Below are 19,072 nucleotides of genomic sequence, written 5' to 3'. Positions count from 1 at the left end.
TGGAAAATAAATCCATAAGTTTTATGCAAAAACTTTAAAATACAGGGGTTTTAAATAATATTACTTCTTTTTTCAGAAAAATACTTTCTGCGTACATCACACTTTCCACTGGTACTGTATTCTCCCCATCCTCTGAACATTATGAATATGTTTGATCTCTGTGAATGGCCAGCACTAGCCAGGAACCATTGTCACTCAGTTTCTTCTTACCTCTTGGGTTTTGGACTGACCTCTTGATATCTGCACTGTGCTTCCTATTAGTTTTAGTCCAATTTAGTCAAATAAATATAGCTAATTTCTCACTCACCTTCTTCTGTTTCATTTTCCTTAATTTATTAGTTTCTTGGCAGCAATGCTTGGGAATTGGGAGAGAGCAAGAGAATAGAGGTTCTGGTGAGACCTTTCTAGTGGCAGCACCTTCGGGTTGCCACATTCAAACTACTCACAGTTTAAGTCTTTTATTCTTTTTTATTTTATTTTTTTGAATCGGTAATCCCGAATAGCTGGTGGGGTTTTTCATTTATGAAAATCCCTTATCACACATTTTCTGTCTGCAAGTCCCTCTCCAATAACATGTAACATAAGCTAGCTATCAGTTGCTTTTTTGCAACCTCAAACCAAAGTTAATCCCCACTTTATTGGGCATTGGTGAGCTGTCACGTGAGCACAGTACCAAAACATTTACTAGTAAGCTTGCATGCGTTAGACTTTTGAAGAATGGTCTCTGAATCCACTCTAAGTGAATGGGATGTTTTTTTCTCCTTGATAATGGATGATCAGGTTTTTAGGTGTTGTTTTTTATTTTTATTTTTTACTCTTTTTTTTCTTTTTATTAAGATGCCTAGGGAGGGTCTATCATTATACTTAGAAAGCATGGTGTTGTTGATTGTCAAAGGTAAATTGACGTCTGTTTCCTGTCTGAGTCCTGTGATACAGGTGGAACAGGGTGAAGGTTGGTCTTGCACAATATTTATCCTGGTGGTATGGGAATATATGTGCAAATCTGACAAGTTCAGAAGTTAAGAATTTCCTGATCTCATGCATGGGTTACTCGGGTACCATGAGTAGAGTATTTATATAGCCAGAACCTCCTGAAAACAGTTGTTTGAAGGCTAGGAGACAGCTTTTCCTCTACATTCTCTGTTTTTCTTCCCCCACATTTTGTATTTGTTTGCTTTATAAAGCATTTTATACTATCATAGCCTTTCGCTAGCTAAATAAGACTTTATAATAATGTTTAAAATGTAAAAACACATTTTTTATTTATCTAAGTCAGAAGGGACTTGAGAGTGTTTGTTTGTCCCTATGCTGTTTAGTATTCAGTTTTAACAGCAGTTTCTTCCAATGAAAACATTGAGCAGCTTGGTATAAGCCTCTGTCTGTAAAGAAGTAGTGGGTATTTCCCCACCAAAAGAAAATGGGAAGACCAAAAATGGTCACTTGAACACGACTGTGGAAACTGTGCTCATAACCTGCAGGCAACAGTAACAAAATTGCCTATAGGTTTAAACTTGAAGTGTTTAATGAATTGTTAATACATTTTACCATACGTGCAAGTTACACTTGTGAAATGAAATAGAAACTTGGGCTGAACAAGTGCACAGATAAGTGCTTGAAATTTTTAACTTCTCAGACTATATTGTGAAGATAATCATGTAAGATTTTGATTGATCTCTAAAATGACAAAATATTTAAACTTAAATGTGTGGGCCCTTCTTGACAATAGAATGTCTTTATAATTATGTGTTTAAGTTGTCTATGGTAAAAATTTTACCACATTGGAACAGGAATGACCAAAAGAAGACCAAAGTAAAGAAGAAAACAAGCAATCCGCAGTTTAACGAAACATTTTATTTTGAGGTAACTTTTCTGTCTATCTATTTTATTCAATCCTTCAAATATTTTTCAACAGGCTGTGTAGTAGTTCCTAATGCAGAAAGCTCTCTTCAAGGAAATGAAAGAGCTTTTACTAACCTCTCCGATATAAGTGAGTGACATCCTTACATTGCTGTGGACTGTCAGACAATAGCATTCCCTTGCAATTGCTATGTAAAAAGTGACTTTTCTTAATAAGCACGTATGTAAAGGTAACTTATCTTTAATCTTTTTATATAGCATCTGCTGCCAATAGGAGTTTTCTCAGAACTTGAACCTATCCCGTGGAATTCAACTTAAATATTATCAAGAACCTTCAGCTTAAAAAATATATTTATTTCCTGAATAAAATAACGCAGCAATTATACCCAATAAAGGCTAATTTCATGATTTGATTAAAAGAACATGTTAACTTTTTCGTTATTTTGAATTTGATTTCAGTTCCACTTGAGTTGCCCTACAATAGCCAAATAATGACTGCAAATTTTTATCTGATTTTGTTGTAATTAAAAACATTTGCTTGTATTGTTCACTTGAGAGCTAAAAGTAGTAGAATTTGTGCCTCAAATGTATTCTAATTTATTGTGTTTATATAGATCCTGATTCTGCTGCATGCCTTCAGTGAGACATTTTTCCCTGCTTATGTATAGAGTAACAAGCATAGCGCGTTTCAGTTGACCTGCTGAAGATACTGAATGTAATTCAGTATCTTGAATGTAATCAGAATGTAATGTTGGGAAGTCAGATGCTAGGATAAAACTATGATCAAAAAACACTCCAGTAGCTTAATGACTTGTGATTTACTGGCGTTAAGCTGAGAATGCAATCAGTCAAGAAATTAGAAAGTATAACAATAAGATCGTGGTATAACTAGGGCAATAGAAGTGCACTTCTTACTTGTTTCCTTACACTCTCCTTTCAAGACTAACCTCAATGCTTTCTTCTGGCTCATGCTGAAACCAAAGAAATTCTTGACAGTTTAATGTCATATTTCCTTCTTTTTTTTTTTTTTTTTTTTTTTTTGTTATAGATCTGTACTGTAGTTCCCTCAGATCTAAGCTAGCCCTTACCAGGTTCTACTGTGACCTTTTATTGACACGTTTTTTAACCTGCTTTCTGTCAAAAGGCAATTTGTTTCATAAACTGAATGTTTTCCTTGTTTAAAAGGAATGCTAATTATTTATCAGTGTTAGACTCAAGGTTTTCTGCTCTTTGACTTGTGTAATACAACAGTGTAAAAAGTGTGCTAATAGAAAGATTCTACTTGCAGGTAACCAGGTCCAGCAGTTACACCAAAAAGTCCCAGTTTCAGGTGGAAGAAGAAGACATTGAGAAATTGGAAGTCAGGTAAATTATGTATTATAAAATAATTTATTATCATCATAAGTCACTGTACTTCAAGACAATAAAGAAATGTTTTTTTATAGCTGTTCAAGATGTAGCTTTAGAGAATTACTGGTTAGATTTTTACTATAGATCCTTCTAACATAGAGTATTACTCAAATCTTGTAGTATTTTGTCTACCGAAGATGAGATGGTGGTGTGGTGGGTTTTTTGTTTGTTTGTTTTTAGTTTTTAAGTAAATAGTGCTAGAGTGTATCTAGTGGTCTAAACTTCCTTCCTGTGGGTTAAGAGGCATGAGGACCTCCTGTCAGTACGTCCTGTTTGGGCAGAACATTGAGTACAGAACTTGTCCTGAAGGATAACAGCATATCTGATGTTTGCCTGTGGTTTCAAATGCAGGTAGCTGTATTTTTTTTTTTTTTTTAAAAAAAAAGCTTCTTATGTTTTCACATTACTTCTTAGAGAAATGTTTGTGTTGCATCTTCTCCTTGCAAATGTAAAGAATACTTCAAAGTACGTTACCCCTTTTCTGCTGCTTTGCCCTTAGAGCAGGTCTGGCTGTATTTTTGCTATGCAGTTAGAACAGTTGAGAGCCCCTGTACTCAGCTTCTTTTCTTTATTGTGCTCATGCACATACATGCACCAGATTTGCTGAATGACAAAAAGATCTTCAAGGCTAGTATAAGTTTCCTAAAAGACATCAGAAGAATTTAGTGGTTAGATAATAGCTATTATAGAACTAACTTTGTGCATTTTTTACTACTAGCTTCATGAACATCTTAATTAGTATCGTGTATATCATTATAGATGCAAATATATTTAGAAAAATAGTCATGCCCCAACAAATCTAGTATTATTTTTTTTTTTGTTCTCCTTAATATCTGCTGTCTGTCAGAAATGTCAGCGAGGTAAGAAGTAACAGAAAAAAACACAAGGTGCATGTCTGGAGCCTGTGATTCCTTTTGAGGTTGTAAATATACAAGCTTCTCTTTGGAAAAACATGCGCATGTGTCGGTGTGGCATTGCGGCGTGCCCAGTTTTAGCAATTAGAGAGGGATATGTGTGTATATATATCAGTTAAAAAGTTAACTTGAATTACTCAACAAGAAATGTGGACAGTTTTGGGCGTGGAGACTGCTCAGAATACATAAATATTACCAATAGCACTATCTTCTCTCTTTTTTTTTAACTGATGCAAAGTCTGCAAGTCTAACTTTCACTGTTTGTTTATTCTTTCTGGGTTAATAAGCCACTTGTTTGATTCCTCTTGGTTTAATTAGAATGGAGTGACATTTCTAACATTTCCTGCCTGCATGCATGTGGATTAGTGCTGTAAGGCAGTTGCTGTAACTTGAAGATTTTTATTACTCCTAGGGAGAAAAAAAAAATGAGCAATGTTCTGATTTTCAGGGTGGATCTATGGAACAATGGAAATTTGGTACAAGACATCTTCCTAGGAGAAATTAAAGTTCCTGTGAAGGTGTTAAGAAATGATTCCTTTCAAGCATGGTGAGAAACGATGGCTCAGAAGTTAATTCTATTCTGACATGCATATTTCCCCTTGCAAAGGATATGTTTTATTCTAACTGTTCACTGAAATGTGTCTTTCTGCTTGAGTTGTAGTTTAGTTCATCTGAATAAGGTTAGAATTCTGTACATGCAAGGTACAAAGGGTAAGAAGTCTTTCTAGAGGGTTTTCTTGCTCAATAAATTAACCTTGACAGAGGGTTCGTGTATTTCTTCCCTTCTGCCAATCTGCCGCCTCCCACAGAATAGTTAATGTGTTTGAGTAGAAAATGCAGAGGGTGAAGAAAGGGAATATTGAACATAACTGTTTCAGTTTGCTGCATTTTAGTGATCTGTGTATACTTTTCAGATTAACCAGTAAACCTGGAACTTTTCAGAATTGCGTTGTTTGTAATTAAATTCCTAAGTTAGCCTTCCAGAATAAGTGATAAAAAGTTGATTTTAAAATAAAACTAGTAAAAAAGTATGGTGTGTTTTTTTCACTGGGGAGGTTGAGGGAATATCTTCCGGAACCAATCCAGTGTCATTTCAAGAGAGCACGTGTAGAAGCTTGAAAGCTGGAAGGGTAAGTTACAAAGGGATTTCAGGAGAGGCATCTGCTTATAAGGTAGCAGCAACCTCTCTTCTGAAGAAAGCCAGTCTCTAAGCCCTCTACTGTCTGAATGCCTAGTGGCAGGAAATGAGTACAGCTGATCCAGTTGCCTTGAAGTGTAGAATATTCTGGTTTTAGTGAACCTTTCAGTACAGAGAAGAGGGTGGAGGAAGGGAAGAATGACAGCCCTCACATATCCATGAAGGAAACAAAGGAAGTGGATAAATAGGAACTAAATGGAACATAGATCTTAACCAGGAGCTGTTTGTGCTCCATGTACTCACCTCAGACAACCTCCAAGTGTCTTAGGTGTGTCAGAGTTGAACTCTGAGTTTTAGTCCTAAACATAATAAATGTTTGCCTTTTTTTCAATTTTTTTACACAGTGTATTGCAGATGCAGTCTTGTTCTGCCAGCACTCTGAGATGATCAAAAGCCATGTAGCCATATTAACATAATGATATGCCTCATTTAAAAACCTGCTAAGAGAAATTTTACATTAGCATGGACTTACTACCTCATACTGTACATTAGCATGGACTTACTACCTCATACTGTGTTCACGCAGCTCTTGGATATGGCTCATGTATGGTTGACAAAGTATTGACAGAGGGTCTTTAGTCTGCTAATACATTCTGTGGGTGTACCTTGCATGTCAACATCCTTTTAATCCAATTACGACCTGCTTATAAAAACAGTTCTGTGATTAAAAATAACTTTTCTTAAACTATTACTAGTTCACATGAAATACTTTGAAGTACAATGGGACCCCAAGAAATAAAGAAGTAGCACTAGTATAATAACACGAAGTATTGGAAACATAAGCTCGAGTCATGGTGTCAAGCACTTCTAAATTCATCATGCTTTATATTAGCATGCCTTTGTGGGAAGTGAATCTGATTATTAAAAAAAAAAAAAGTCAGGTCTCCTGATTGTAAACATCCAAATGTGAATGGTTGTAAAAGAGGATTTGAAGATACAATTAGTTTGTTGGTCTGAATGTTGGAACTATATTGTGACAGTATTTAAAAGCTGTTAAAAATTTTTGTTCTGCTGCACCTCCTGTTGGAATACAATTGAACTACAACAAAAGCCAACAAAGGATTGTTTTAAATGTATTCTGTATTAAGAGTAGGAAAAGAGTACATTAAAAGTATTAAAACCTTTTAAATCTTGTTTCTTAAGAAACCAGACTGGTAATATTATATATTTTTACTGTCTTCAGACTAGACCATTTGAATTCTTGATACTAGCTATTCCATCTGCAAGGTCAAGGCACCCTAATTATAGCACAGATGTAAAACAAGAAGGTTCAACATCATTTCTAACAATTCCTGTTATCCCAGCTGAGGTACAGGAAATACATCTTATTCTGGTGTTTGCAAAGATATGAGGAAATAAATAGATATTCCATTATTTGCTGAAGGTGCACCAAATACTGTTCCTTTTTTCTTTACTTGCAGTCTTTTTTAATGTGAATTTTACTGGCAGTTGTCAGTCTGAAACAAAATGCAATATTTTGCATTATTGTAAAATTAGTCAAACTAATACAATGTAAATCTTAATATTTTAGAATGGCCTTATTCTTTCAGGTACTTACTTCAACCAAGAGAAAATGGCAACAAGTCTTCTAAAACTGATGACTTGGGATCACTTAGATTAAATATTTGCTACACTGAAGACTGTGTACTTCCCTCTGAATACTACGTTTCTCTGAGAAACTTGCTGCTAAAATCATCAGATGTTCAGGTACTTTTGTTGACAATTACTTTTAAAACAAAGACTTAAAATGAATTATATCATCCTATGTGAGACTGCATGTGGGACTATGCAACGAATAATTGTTTTCATTACTTCTGCTGCAACTCAGTAAGCAGCTGGTGTAGAGCATTTAGTTCTGTTCCAAACTACCCAAATTTTCTTTTTATTTTAAAAGAACCAATAAAGACAGTGAAGTAACCAGTGCTGTCTGACTAGAAACGATAAAAAACACCTTTCTACTTGTCCGTTGCTATTTCTGACACAGTCTTCTCCCACTGGCTGTTATTGACCCCTAGATTTAGAAGTTTCCAAGAGACATTGATTCATTATTGGCACTGATGGGGCAAATGATCACCTTTGCCAAAAATGGTTTGCCTCAGAATTGATGTCTAATTCCGCCTCTTCTAAATTGCTTCCATCTTCCCCACTATGATATTAAGATTTCTCCCTTCAGACACAGTGACTAAGAAAGAAGTGTGGTAGATAGTTAGCATAGCATTATGAGCCAGGAATTAAATTACAGTTACTAGGCTTTATATTCCTTGGTCTTTTACACCATTTCTTCATTTCAGCGTTGAAGTATTAGCAGAGGAGAAGGAAGGGAAAGAGGAAGCAGACTGTAACTAAAACTTTTACTAGCCAATATTCAAGTATGAACGTAGCTTATTGGCAGTCAGTGGCTTTTTCACTTATTTTTTTTTATATGTTTTTGTGTTAAAATTCCCAGCCGAAGAAGGAGGACAGACATCTTAGAAGTTTGGAAACTGTAATTTAGTGTGCTCCAATTACAGTAAGGAAAGTCCTGTAAAGATATATGGCATTATAGTAACGTAGTTGCTTACTGCCTTTTGCTTGGATTTGTGACAAAGCCATATTCTTACTCTTTGGGGAGAGTGGGAAGGCTGAGTAGATAGTGAATTTCTTTCTTAAATGTATAGAACAGGTAATACCAATTTTCAATTAAATATTTCTATAGAATGGAAACGTGTAATTGCCATGTTATTTAGCAAATGCCAGAGCTTTTTGTTAAGAAGCCATGTCCCTCATTTTGCTAGATTTGACTCAGATTTGTACTTTGCCACATATAAGCAGAGCCTTTGACTAATTCACTCAGTTTTATTCTGCTTTCCCACAGCCAATTTCTGCATCTGCTGCCTACATATTATGTGAAGTTTGTCGAGATAAGTACGATGCTGTTCTGCCTCTTGTACGGTTGCTACTACACCACCATAAGCTAGTCCCATTTGTTGCTGCAGTAGCAGAACTGGACCTGAAGGACACTCAGTATGTATTCCATGTTTAGTTATGTCACGCCTTTTTAAATTATTTTTAGAGTTTCATGGGACTTCACACTATAGCATTGATAAATAAGCGTGTCAGATTTCATTTTCTCGTTATGGAAAAACTGATATGCAACTTTTAATGTTAGTGTGTAAAAACTTTTGCTAAAATCACAGTGAAGCTGGGAATCAGAGTTACCAATTCATGTTGCTATTTTAGATGGAGTTGACTGACTGTAAAATTTTCTTGGAGCCATTATACAGCTAAACAAAGCAAGCTAGGAATCTAGAGTTGTCTGCAAGTGCACAGTTTTTGTTTCAAAATATCATAATTGAGCCACTCCAAGTCTTTTCTGGTCAGTAGATTGATACTGAATGGTTTTAAAAATTGCTAAGAATCTCATCCTCTTTCACTTTAGTATATGACTTAAGGTTACTTGTTTTCTGCAAGAATGCCTCATAAGTAAGTCTGTGTCCTCCTACGTGCCTTGAAAGTAGCAAGCACAGGAGATTTCCCACATCATCATATCAGGGGCTATGGTCCCTGGATTTGCAGCTCTGTGGTTAGGAGAGAAATGAAGTAGACCTGAATGGTGGCTTCTGAGGTGCTGAGTCATGTCCTGTGGAGAAGTAGAAGGGATTTTTTCACCACAGGATTGTTCATTTTAAAGCTGACTTGTTCAAGATTTAATTTAAGGTGAACCAATTCATTTAGAAAGAGGTGACTCACGGAAAATAACTTTTTACATTGAATTTTGGTACGTGCATTCCTTTCCATTATATTTAAACTGATAAAGAAAGATTATACTAAACCCATCAGATGAAAGAGATTTTGCACAGCTGGCTTCCAGTTTACTTCAGAATCTGCAACAAATAACCTAACACAACTGTAGATTAATTATTTTTTGATCAAAATATGTCTGAATTTGTCAGTATAGTGTTAGTAATATGCTATTTTTTGTAGCTCTGAGTTTGCTAACCAGGAGCACTGGAAGAATAATAGTATACCAGTCATACCAGTCTGGTGCAAGTCTTCATTTTTGGGGGAGTTTTCTCCAATAGTTCTTTCTCACATTCAGCACTGAATAGTAATTTCCTTTGCATAAAATTTCTGGGGCTTTCCCATGTGTTTATTTGTTCCTGGGTTTGCTAATAGTAATATCATCATCTTTGTTTATTCTTTTTCTGTTCATTGGGTGCCATTACAAGCTGGATAGCTAGGTTCTGAAATTTCTGACTGAAATACATGATAAAAACTTGTAATAACTTAATAGCAAGGTAAAATATTAATCAGATTTTTCTAGCCAATTTCCCTTTTTTCCCCATTCAAATAAAATAAATTCTTTTCTTACAGAGAAGCAAACACAGTCTTCAGAGGGAATTCATTAGCAACTCGGTGTGTAGATGAAATGATGAAAATAGTGGGAAAACACTACCTAAAGGTTACTTTGAAAGCAGTTATTGATGAGGTAGGTTATCATGCTGAAGCTATTTGCAGGACAGTGTCTCTGGGCATTCTTCTTATCCCTGTGTAGCAATAATCACTCAGGTGAGGGAATTCTAGAGGAAAGTTAAATTGAGCATTAATGGTTTACATTTAGTGGAAGGAGTTACTTTCTGTTATTTCTGTTGTACATGCTTGAAAATTAAGTTGATGACAGTTGTTCCAGCCTCTTAACACACTGCAGAATTTTACCATGTGATGCTTTATACAATTGATCCATATAAAAAAGCAGACACAAACGTGAGGATGGTTATTGCGTGCTGTTCTGTTCAGAATTCCTTTAGAATTCTCACCCTAAATCTAGGAGACAGTCCAGTTTTTAAAAGTTGTATTTCTACACATTCTGTCTCAAAATTGGAACATTTAAACCCCTGTTTGTTTCAGATATGTGAGTCTCCTAAACCCTGTGAGATAGATCCAATCAAATTAAGAGAAGGGGATAATGCAGAAATTAATATGGTGAGTTTCCTAATTTATTTTTCCTAATGTAAGCTTTCTCAAAATCTCATAGGAAAACATTTTAAAAAGCAGCTCTGTATAATGGCAAATTAGGAACTTGAAGTACTTATGTTAGTGGTATAGTTCTCCGATTCCAGTGTAAATAAAGGGAAAAAATGTATTTTCTTATCCCTGTTTAAAACAAAAATTGATTTTTAAGTGGACCAGGGAGGCAAAGCTAGAGAATTACACGCTTCCTTACCAATTTGTTGGGTATTGTGGTTCCTGATGCTCCACACTCAGCATGCAGGTGCTGAAGTAGCTAGTCAGTACTTCAATACTTTTCATTGAAGTTTTGCTTGCTGCTTGCCTCTTACTAGAGGTTGACGTTAAAAGCAATAGTGGCTGCAACAAGCTAAACTAACATTCTTGGGGTTGCATGGGAAGTACTACTACTCCATTACATATTGTCAAATTACAAAAGTGTCTTTTGATAGTTTTCTATTGCCAAGCACTGCTTATGTGTTTTCATGTGAGTATCATTAAATAATCTTTTAACACTAGTAGTCCCATATAAATATTATGAAGCTTTTTAAATATGCACTTCACTAAAATACATAGAGGAATAATTAGGCAATGTTTTGAAAAAAAATTATAGTGTTACGTTTGTGTTCAGGGAAAAGCCATAGTTGATGGTCTGAAAAATGACTTTTTTCATAATTACAGGAAAATCTACGCTATTATGTAGACAAAGTATTCCGTGAAATTGTGCGGTCAAGTATAAGTTGTCCTACCCTAATGTGTGATGTTTTTTATTCTTTGAGGCATCTGGCTGCCAAAAGATTTCCAAGTAAGTGTTATCTATGTTCAGAAAATGACATTCAGAGTAACGTAATTAACTTCTATATTTATCTTATGGGCATTGTTAAAATTCTGTCTTTTTTTATTACTGTGTTCTGAACTTCTTACCTCATCAATCAGGCATTTTTTTGGTCAGACTGTATGCCTTAGTAAAGCCTCGTGGTCAATCAGCAAGAATTACATGTATTTTCTGATACACTATAAGGTGGTAGCAAAAAAGATGCCACAAATGAAAGTACAAGATACTGGAAGAAAACCACAAGTCATGCAGGAAGCAACTTATTTGAAAGATAATTCAAATTTGGAAGAGCTAACTTGTTTTTATTGCTTCTAAGGAAGTAATATATAAATGTGAAAATAAATTGGTATTTACATCTAACTACCTGAAGGGCACCTATGTTGACTAGGACTACTACATTCATAACTTAAGTGTCCAATGAAAAGCTTTACTACTTAAAGGTCAAGGTAGAGCAGAGCATGGAGAAGATTAAATATGTCATGTATTTGGAATGCGACCAGAATTCGAAAACCTTTATTCTTTCAGAATGGCTTTAATATAGGAATAATATGCTGGGTATGAGACACTCAGATGCTCCAGTCAATTAAAACCTAAAATGTCATCTAATAGGCTACAAAGGAAGGACATAGTTTTTATTATCTGGGGCTTTCCTTTGATTCGTGTTTGTCACTGAACCTGGGGTCATAAATTCCTCTGGTTAAGACAGTCGTATCCGAACAGCTAAGTAATCTGACAGATCAGATTGAAGTCATCATTGCATTAAGAATGTGTTCTCACTCTTTTCAGTATATTTAGGGTGTAATATATTAAACCGCTCAGAGCATCAAGATTGTATGCTACCGTGATTTTATGATGCAGCTTGGAATTGGAGTTGAAATTGTTCATATGTGTTGACCACATTCGTTGTGCAGCATTAATGTCTGCGAGTTTATTAGCCCTAAGGGGGAATAACCTGATAGGTCTAGTGTTTAGTCAGCTGCTACAGTATTTTCTCTCTTGGTTTAATGTGCATACAGCCTTATCTAATCAGTGCTGTGTATATATATACATAAAGTGTTTGCAGTGATCTCATTGTTCCTTGTAGTGGAGCTGATCAGCATTTTTTTCTGAGAACAGAACTTGTCTTCAGAGAAATAAACCCTCCATTATAAGTAGAACATTTCTTACCATGATCATCTTTCTCATTTCATGCACTTCATTGATTTTTCTACTCTATTTTAAAATACAAATGTCTTCTCTGACTTGATCTTCTTAAGGATTTTTATGTTGACTGTCTTCATTATTTCCTATTAAGTTTAGTGCATGTTACATTTCATGGTTTTTCTCTGCAGATGACCCTCATGTACAGTATTCTGCAGTGAGCAGCTTTGTGTTTCTTCGTTTCTTTGCTGTAGCCGTAGTCTCACCTCATACTTTTCATTTACGACCTCACCATCCAGTAAGTTTCGTGAAGCTTTGTTCTGTTTTATTCATAACCGTCAGATGTGTTTATCTGGGAAGTCATAAGCTACTTTCACTGGGCCCTTAACTGGGAAGTAAGATCACTTCCTGTAGGTTGAGGTTTTCAATTTTATACCTCACCAGTGGAACTAAGATGTTTGCAGTTCTGTAGGCATCAAATTTCTCAGCCTTTATAAGGCGTTCTCAAATGATGTAAAAATGCTGCTTTGTTGGAATATAAAGATGACTCAGGGTTTTTTAAGCCATATAGTGAAATAGTTCTAGTTCTTTCCACCATGGAAGTTAAATATTCAGATATCACTTTTACTTTTAAAACAATATTCCATTCTCATCTTAAATAGAGATTGTAGAGTTCTCTGTAATTGATTTGTAACTGAATTGAATTAATCAGGACTCCAGTAGTTTCACTGGATTGCCAAATTTTCAAGTCTCAAATTGTCAAGTACGTGTACGTTTAAAAAAAAAAAAAAAGAGATAAGAAAAAATACTATTTTATTTTCACGTAGAATACAGGATATGTATGAAACCTTGTGAATGTGTATGAAACTCCAGAGGTTAGCTTCATTAGCTTATTTTATCAATCTGTGTTATGCTTTCAAAAGAAAAATCTACTTAATGAGTTTGACATTATGCAGCTTGTAAGAGTAGAAGGAGATTATGGGAATTTATCACTTGAATGCTAGATGCTTTAAAGGGAACAGCAAGGCCACTCACTATGGCTGCATTAATACTACTTTAAAATGCAAGTAGAGAGGTAGTAAATTAGGCAAAAGCCTTACAGGCAATGTTTTAAGTTCCCTTTGTATTACGAAAATTTCTAGTATTTGTACAGTAGTAATTTATTTTGTTTAGTGTTCAGATTTGAATAGTTCAGAAGCATTGGATATGTAGTAGCATTAGTAGGATGTGAGAGGTTTGATTAAATGTTCCATAGTGTGCTCTGAAAAAAATACTTTTGTCCAAATTCCAGTGATAGTGAATAACATTAAACAGTGTACAATAGATTTAAAATATATATATATATATATATTCACAAAGCACAGTTAGCACTAAAGGACAGCACTGCTTTTGAATTTCTACATGGTATAATGTAATAATTTTTGTGACATTTTCAGTTTTAAATCAAAATTTTATATGGAAAAATATATAAAAATAACTTCTCGATTTTGTTTCTTTATTTTAGGATGCACAGACTTCTAGAACATTAACTCTCATATCAAAAGCCATCCAGACTTTGGGGAGTTGGGGAAGTTTGACCAAAAGCAAACTTGTAAGGCTATTAAATTTCTTTCCCATTTTATAGACTTCACTCTTTATATGTTTGTTTATGTCCAAATATCTTTTCTTTCAGTCAAGTTTCAAGGAGACATTTATGTGCGAGTTTTTTAAAACATTTCAAGAAGACAAATTTACTGAATCTGTCAAAAAGGTACTTTTCAACTATAACTCTTCTTACGGTTGATGTGTTTCATCAGTCTTATTAAAGGGTTATATTATTGTTCAGTTTTCTACTATGAATTCATAAAAAAATGCATTTCAGATTTTTTTTAAAAAACAATAGAATACGTAACAGTTGTACATTGTGTACTAAGCTACTTTAAAGTGGAAAAAAATAGAAAATAAAATTGAAACAAGCTTTATTAGATCTACTCTTTAGGAAATAATTACAAAAATTTTGTGTATTTTAGTGGCATCCCTCTTTAAATTACTTCAAGTCCCTGTAATGTGTTTTCATTTCTTGTGTTGAACTAATTGTTCTTGTACTAGGAGAAACAGTACATGTATTTTCAAAATAGCTTTTGGTTGTTCATTGTTTCTGAATAATATCTATTTGCTGTTTATTTCTACTTAAGTTTCTAGATGATGTTTCCTCTACTGAAAGTAAAGAACCAAGTGGTCTGAGTGAGCCGGTACATCTAAAAGAAGGGTAAACACATCTTGAATCTATATTGTGTGAAAAATTATTGACTTCATTTTTTTCATTAATGCCAACATCAGATTAATACTTACTAAAATGTTTGACCTAACTAGTAATTACAATATCTGTTAGTTGTGATAATTCTTTGTTAGTTTACAGGTGTTGGTAGAAACTAATTTTGCTAACTTTTGTAGTCATCTTTTAAACACTTGGGGGAGGATTAAGTTTAAAATCTTCTAAAAGTTTGTCTGCATTTCTGTTACAGTTCAGTGTGTGCTTTGTTGATAGTTTACTCGAATTGTAAAAAACTATTATAACATAAAATTTATTTAGTATAGAATTACTTTACATACTTACTAAGCCCAGCCAGCTAAATGCTATTTCTTAATAGTAGGCCAAAAAGCCCTGCACTGTAATTGGAATACTTTACAGTAAACGATGGAATGCTTTTATAAAAATTGTTAAATTAAAATTGCTACATCTAAGAAATGAAGAAACTGTCATTTTCTGATGTTCATCAAGAAATCTGATTAATTTATTTAAAACAACATTTATAGGTAAAAAGGATTTGCATTCACCCGAGAAGCATAGTAAGGCCTTTTCTATGAAACAAGCTTTTAATTTAAAACAAGCAGTTAATGCATCTTACTAAGATATTAAATAGAAATGAAGGAGACAGTTGCAGATTAACACTAAATTACAGCAATTTGGAAGCTAATCTTTATGAGAAACTGGTGGCTGTTGCTCAAAACAGTGGTTGCCAGTGACCATGCTTTTAAACTCTACTGAATACAATTTCTGTCTACTCCTGTTGAATTGTGTTCATCATCATTTCATTTTTATTCTGTTCTCGATCTAGATAAGACCAACTACATTCTCGAGTTCTTGATCTGAATAAGCAAGTACCTACCCCAAATTCACGTTTTTTCACACTCCTAACTTGTTAATGGAACTGTCCATGTACATGATCACCATACTTGGAGGCAATCTTGAGGGCTTATTTTGAATAAATAGAGGAGTTTTAATTTACAGTGAAGTAGGTTATATTACTCATCATGCAGTAACAACGTGTTCTGAGATGTTTTTTGAAACCTCTCTGGAAGACTAAAGTATCATTTTCATTTGATTCTGTTGTTACAGAGAAATGTACAAAAGAGCTCAGGGAAGGACTCGGATTGGTAAAAAGAATTTCAAGAAGCGGTGGTTCTGTCTAACAAGTAGAGAATTCACCTACCACAAACAGCAAGGTAAATTATGTATATTTTATGCCTGTTATTTTTTCAATATTTTCTAGGTGTTTGTATCTGGTTTTGGCTTTTTAAAAATTTTATTTGTTTTTCCTAAAGCTCCTGATGATATATTTTAGTTACCTTTTGCTCTGTTTATCAAATGCTCATGATCTGAATTGTAGAGTCACACTAATCTTGCAGAAAGCTTCTGCAGCACAATTTACTGAACTTACTGTATACAGTTGAGACTTGAAGACCAAAATAACTGGCTGTCAGAGATCCAAGATCTCAGACCTTCTAAGGTGTGTACTGTGGTAGTGAGTCTCCTTATTTCTTAGCTTGAGACCTTCTAGCTGGGGGAATGCTGATAGCTCTTGAGAGCCTTAGTTGAAGTCAGGGTCCTGGGAATTTTCAGTTCAGTGCAGCAAACCAGAGAATCATTTGCTTCTGCTCGTGCCTGCACTAAGGATTTTATTAAATACTGATGCTTGTTATGTTGGAGCTAGCTATTGATACTGGAAACGTAAATACTGAGCTGGCATGTAGAGAGACACGTTTCTCAGGAAAACTGTTGCCTGCTTGTTGGAAGTTAATTGAAGGTTACGTCACAAAATGTCTGGTTTTGATGACACTGGCATTGGATGAATTGGTGTTTTCAGCAAAATTCTGTTTCATCAGATGCTTCTTAATCATATCTGTCTAATGAAATTTAATGATGTCTTGGTTTTGATCTGCATAACTTCATAGCTGCTGGTTAATACTCAGTTTTTAAAGTAGTCCACTGTAGGGTAAGATACAGACTTATCTATATGTGCATTTTAAAATTTGCCTTACAAATAAATGAGTTTTAAAATATATTTTTTAATATGATTTTTTCCATGGCACTCTGAAATACAAGAATATGTATAGTCAAGTTTTTCATGGGGTGTTTGATTTTTTGCTGTTTATTATATATGCCGATACAAAAAATCCTGAAGGTGGTCCATGTGCTGCAGTCCGTATTTACTTAGAAATGAAAGTTAACAGCTTAAAAAGTCAAAAAGATTAAGTTTTTTACTTCTGCCTTTGGCTAGTTACAGAATCATCAAAGATTTTTCATGTTCATTAATACCATTCACATGAGACACTGTCACACATGATAACAAAGGATTATCAATATTGATTACCAAGAAGGTATTAGATGACTGCATTGTCCTAATAGCTGATTTGTTCATGTTCTTGCTTCCTGCAATTTATTAAAAAAAAATCTATTTACAAAAAAATCTTTTATAATCGTTGTGTGGTGGTACATGTATGTGCATGTAACCTGCATTTGGATAAAAGGAAGTGTTTTGGCATTGCGTGTAATACAGAGTCAATTCTATACCATGGCCTTTTTGCTGGCCAATCTCTTCTCTGGTGATAATGATAAAATGTGAGGTTAGGCATAGATTTGGTGTTTGGCAAGAAGAAAACATGCCAAGCTTTTTTTTTTAAAAAAAAATTAACAATGACCTTTGTTAAAAAATGAAATCAACAGAATAAATAGCATTGTTTATTGTCATATACTGTATGTCATATTCTTGTTTTGTAGCCCACCTCTAACTACTGAGTTTTTTCAGTTTGCCACTTTAATGCGACATATTAACTTAGGCAAGTGCGTCACTGAGGAAATAGAATGTACGTTCCCTAATCTTACTTGCTGAGACTGAGTCTTCCCATTCTCATCATTAGAGTATAGTCTGATTTATGTACCTCAAAAATACAAATGGACATTTTGAGAACTTAGTATTGCAAGTGCTCTGAGGTTGTAATATTTATAGTACTGTAATATGTTTCACTCTCATTATCTGTTTACATAATTTTACAGATAAAGAACCAATCTTCACTATTCCAATCAAAAACATCCTTGCAGTGGAGAAGCTTGATGAGAGCTCCTTCAACAAGAAAAATGTGAGTCAAAAGATAGCTTATTTACAATCTTTGTTATGTTCTTCAAATAACAGTTTGTAATTAGCTTAATTTACTCTTAAATGTTTCATTAAAAAATCTTTGAATCGGGGGCAGAGGGAAGCTCTATTCGTTATTTCCTAGTACTCTGAATATGAAACAGCCTGGACAATTTGATTTCTGCACCAACTTTTCTGATTTTATGACTTGTACCCCCCCCTTTCCAAATTTTTAGAATGACAGTTAAAACTATTGGGACCTTATTACAAAGCACTTTAATATAAGGTGGTGGTAGTAGTAGTAGGAATTGTATTATGTTCTTATGTAATAAAATGTAATATTACCAGACTTGTATTTATTCATGTTAATGAAAATGTATACAATACCTTCAACAGTTAAGACAGTTGTTCTTACAGCCTTGTTCTGGACCTGTAATGCATCAGTATTTCTGTCAATATTTGAATCCAAAATTCGGAGGCAGTGATAAACATGCAGTTGTTACTTAGGATGGGGATGACTAAAGCAGAAACCTCTGGGAAACTTTTGTTACTCTCAAGATAAAAACAAACAAACAAAACAAACAACAACAACAAAAAAAAAACATGAAATCTGACATCACATTTAAAGAATGAGCAGAATATTCTTATTCTTTTAAGATTCACTTTTCAATGAAGTGGTACAAATAGAACACAGGAAGCTGATTTTGTGTGGTGAGGTGTTTTTTTTAGAGTTGTGTAGGAAAATGAGAGGTGAAGTCTTTTTTCCGCCTCTCTTGTCTCACTTCTAGTCTTAACATGGGTTTAAATTGCATGAGACTTGAAATTTATATTGACATATTCAAAGTTGCTCAATAACTAGATTTTTTTACTGGGCAGAATATTGTTGCATTCCTTCTACAGATGTTTCAAGTACTACATGGAGAAAAACCACTCTATATCCAAGCAAATAACTGTGTAGAAGCTAGTGAGTGGATAGAAGCTCTCTGCCGGGTAACAAGATGCAACCAGAAGAGGCTTAGTTTTTACCATCCTTCTGCTTTTTTGAATGGGAGCTGGCTTTGCTGCAAGGCTACAGTAGAAAACACAGTGGGCTGTGCTCGTTGCACTGCGTAAGTTGCTTCTCAAATGAAACTGCATATGTTTTGTAGGATAAATCATGTATGATTCATTGTACAACTTGAGAATCTGAAGGCAAGGCCTTTGCCGTCTGCTTTAGGAAATTACTAAAAACATTTCTTAGTAGTGCCTGAAGTACTGGGCTTTAGTAAATCTATTGCTTCATCAGCCACCATATGAAATGTTAAAGGTAGCCAATTGAGTACGTAGATCAGAAATA

The 19,072-nt window shown here is 34.4% G+C and overlaps 1 protein-coding gene across 6 annotated transcripts in view; it reads left to right on the top strand.

Annotated features, from left to right (window-relative positions):
- Window positions 1–19,072, top strand: part of RASA2 (RAS p21 protein activator 2) — a 48,635-nt gene that overhangs the window by 25,670 nt on the left and 3,893 nt on the right. For 3 of the 6 annotated variants that reach the window (XM_035334865.1, XM_035334864.1, XM_035334867.1), the window contains exons 7-21: window positions 1,788–1,860; window positions 3,146–3,222; window positions 4,630–4,728; window positions 6,930–7,086; window positions 8,234–8,382; window positions 9,733–9,847; window positions 10,267–10,341; window positions 11,047–11,170; window positions 12,532–12,638; window positions 13,845–13,931; window positions 14,013–14,090; window positions 14,515–14,588; window positions 15,720–15,826; window positions 17,658–17,740; window positions 18,637–18,845. In XM_035334865.1, coding sequence (XP_035190756.1) covers window positions 1,788–1,860; window positions 3,146–3,222; window positions 4,630–4,728; window positions 6,930–7,086; window positions 8,234–8,382; window positions 9,733–9,847; window positions 10,267–10,341; window positions 11,047–11,170; window positions 12,532–12,638; window positions 13,845–13,931; window positions 14,013–14,090; window positions 14,515–14,588; window positions 15,720–15,826; window positions 17,658–17,740; window positions 18,637–18,845 — 1,614 coding nt within the window. Of the gene's footprint in view, window positions 1–8; window positions 1,861–2,611; window positions 3,223–4,114; window positions 4,128–4,629; window positions 4,729–6,929; window positions 7,087–8,233; window positions 8,383–9,732; window positions 9,848–10,266; window positions 10,342–11,046; window positions 11,171–12,531; window positions 12,639–13,844; window positions 13,932–14,012; window positions 14,091–14,514; window positions 14,589–15,719; window positions 15,827–17,657; window positions 17,741–18,636; window positions 18,846–19,072 lie in introns of those variants that run through there. The other 3 variants (XM_035334868.1, XM_035334866.1, XM_035334870.1) reach the window with 3 other exon arrangements.

Source organism: Oxyura jamaicensis, chromosome 9 (genome assembly GCF_011077185.1).
Source record: "Oxyura jamaicensis isolate SHBP4307 breed ruddy duck chromosome 9, BPBGC_Ojam_1.0, whole genome shotgun sequence".
NCBI lineage: Eukaryota > Metazoa > Chordata > Aves > Anseriformes > Anatidae > Oxyura > Oxyura jamaicensis.
This window is presented reverse-complemented; position numbering and strand designations above follow the sequence as displayed.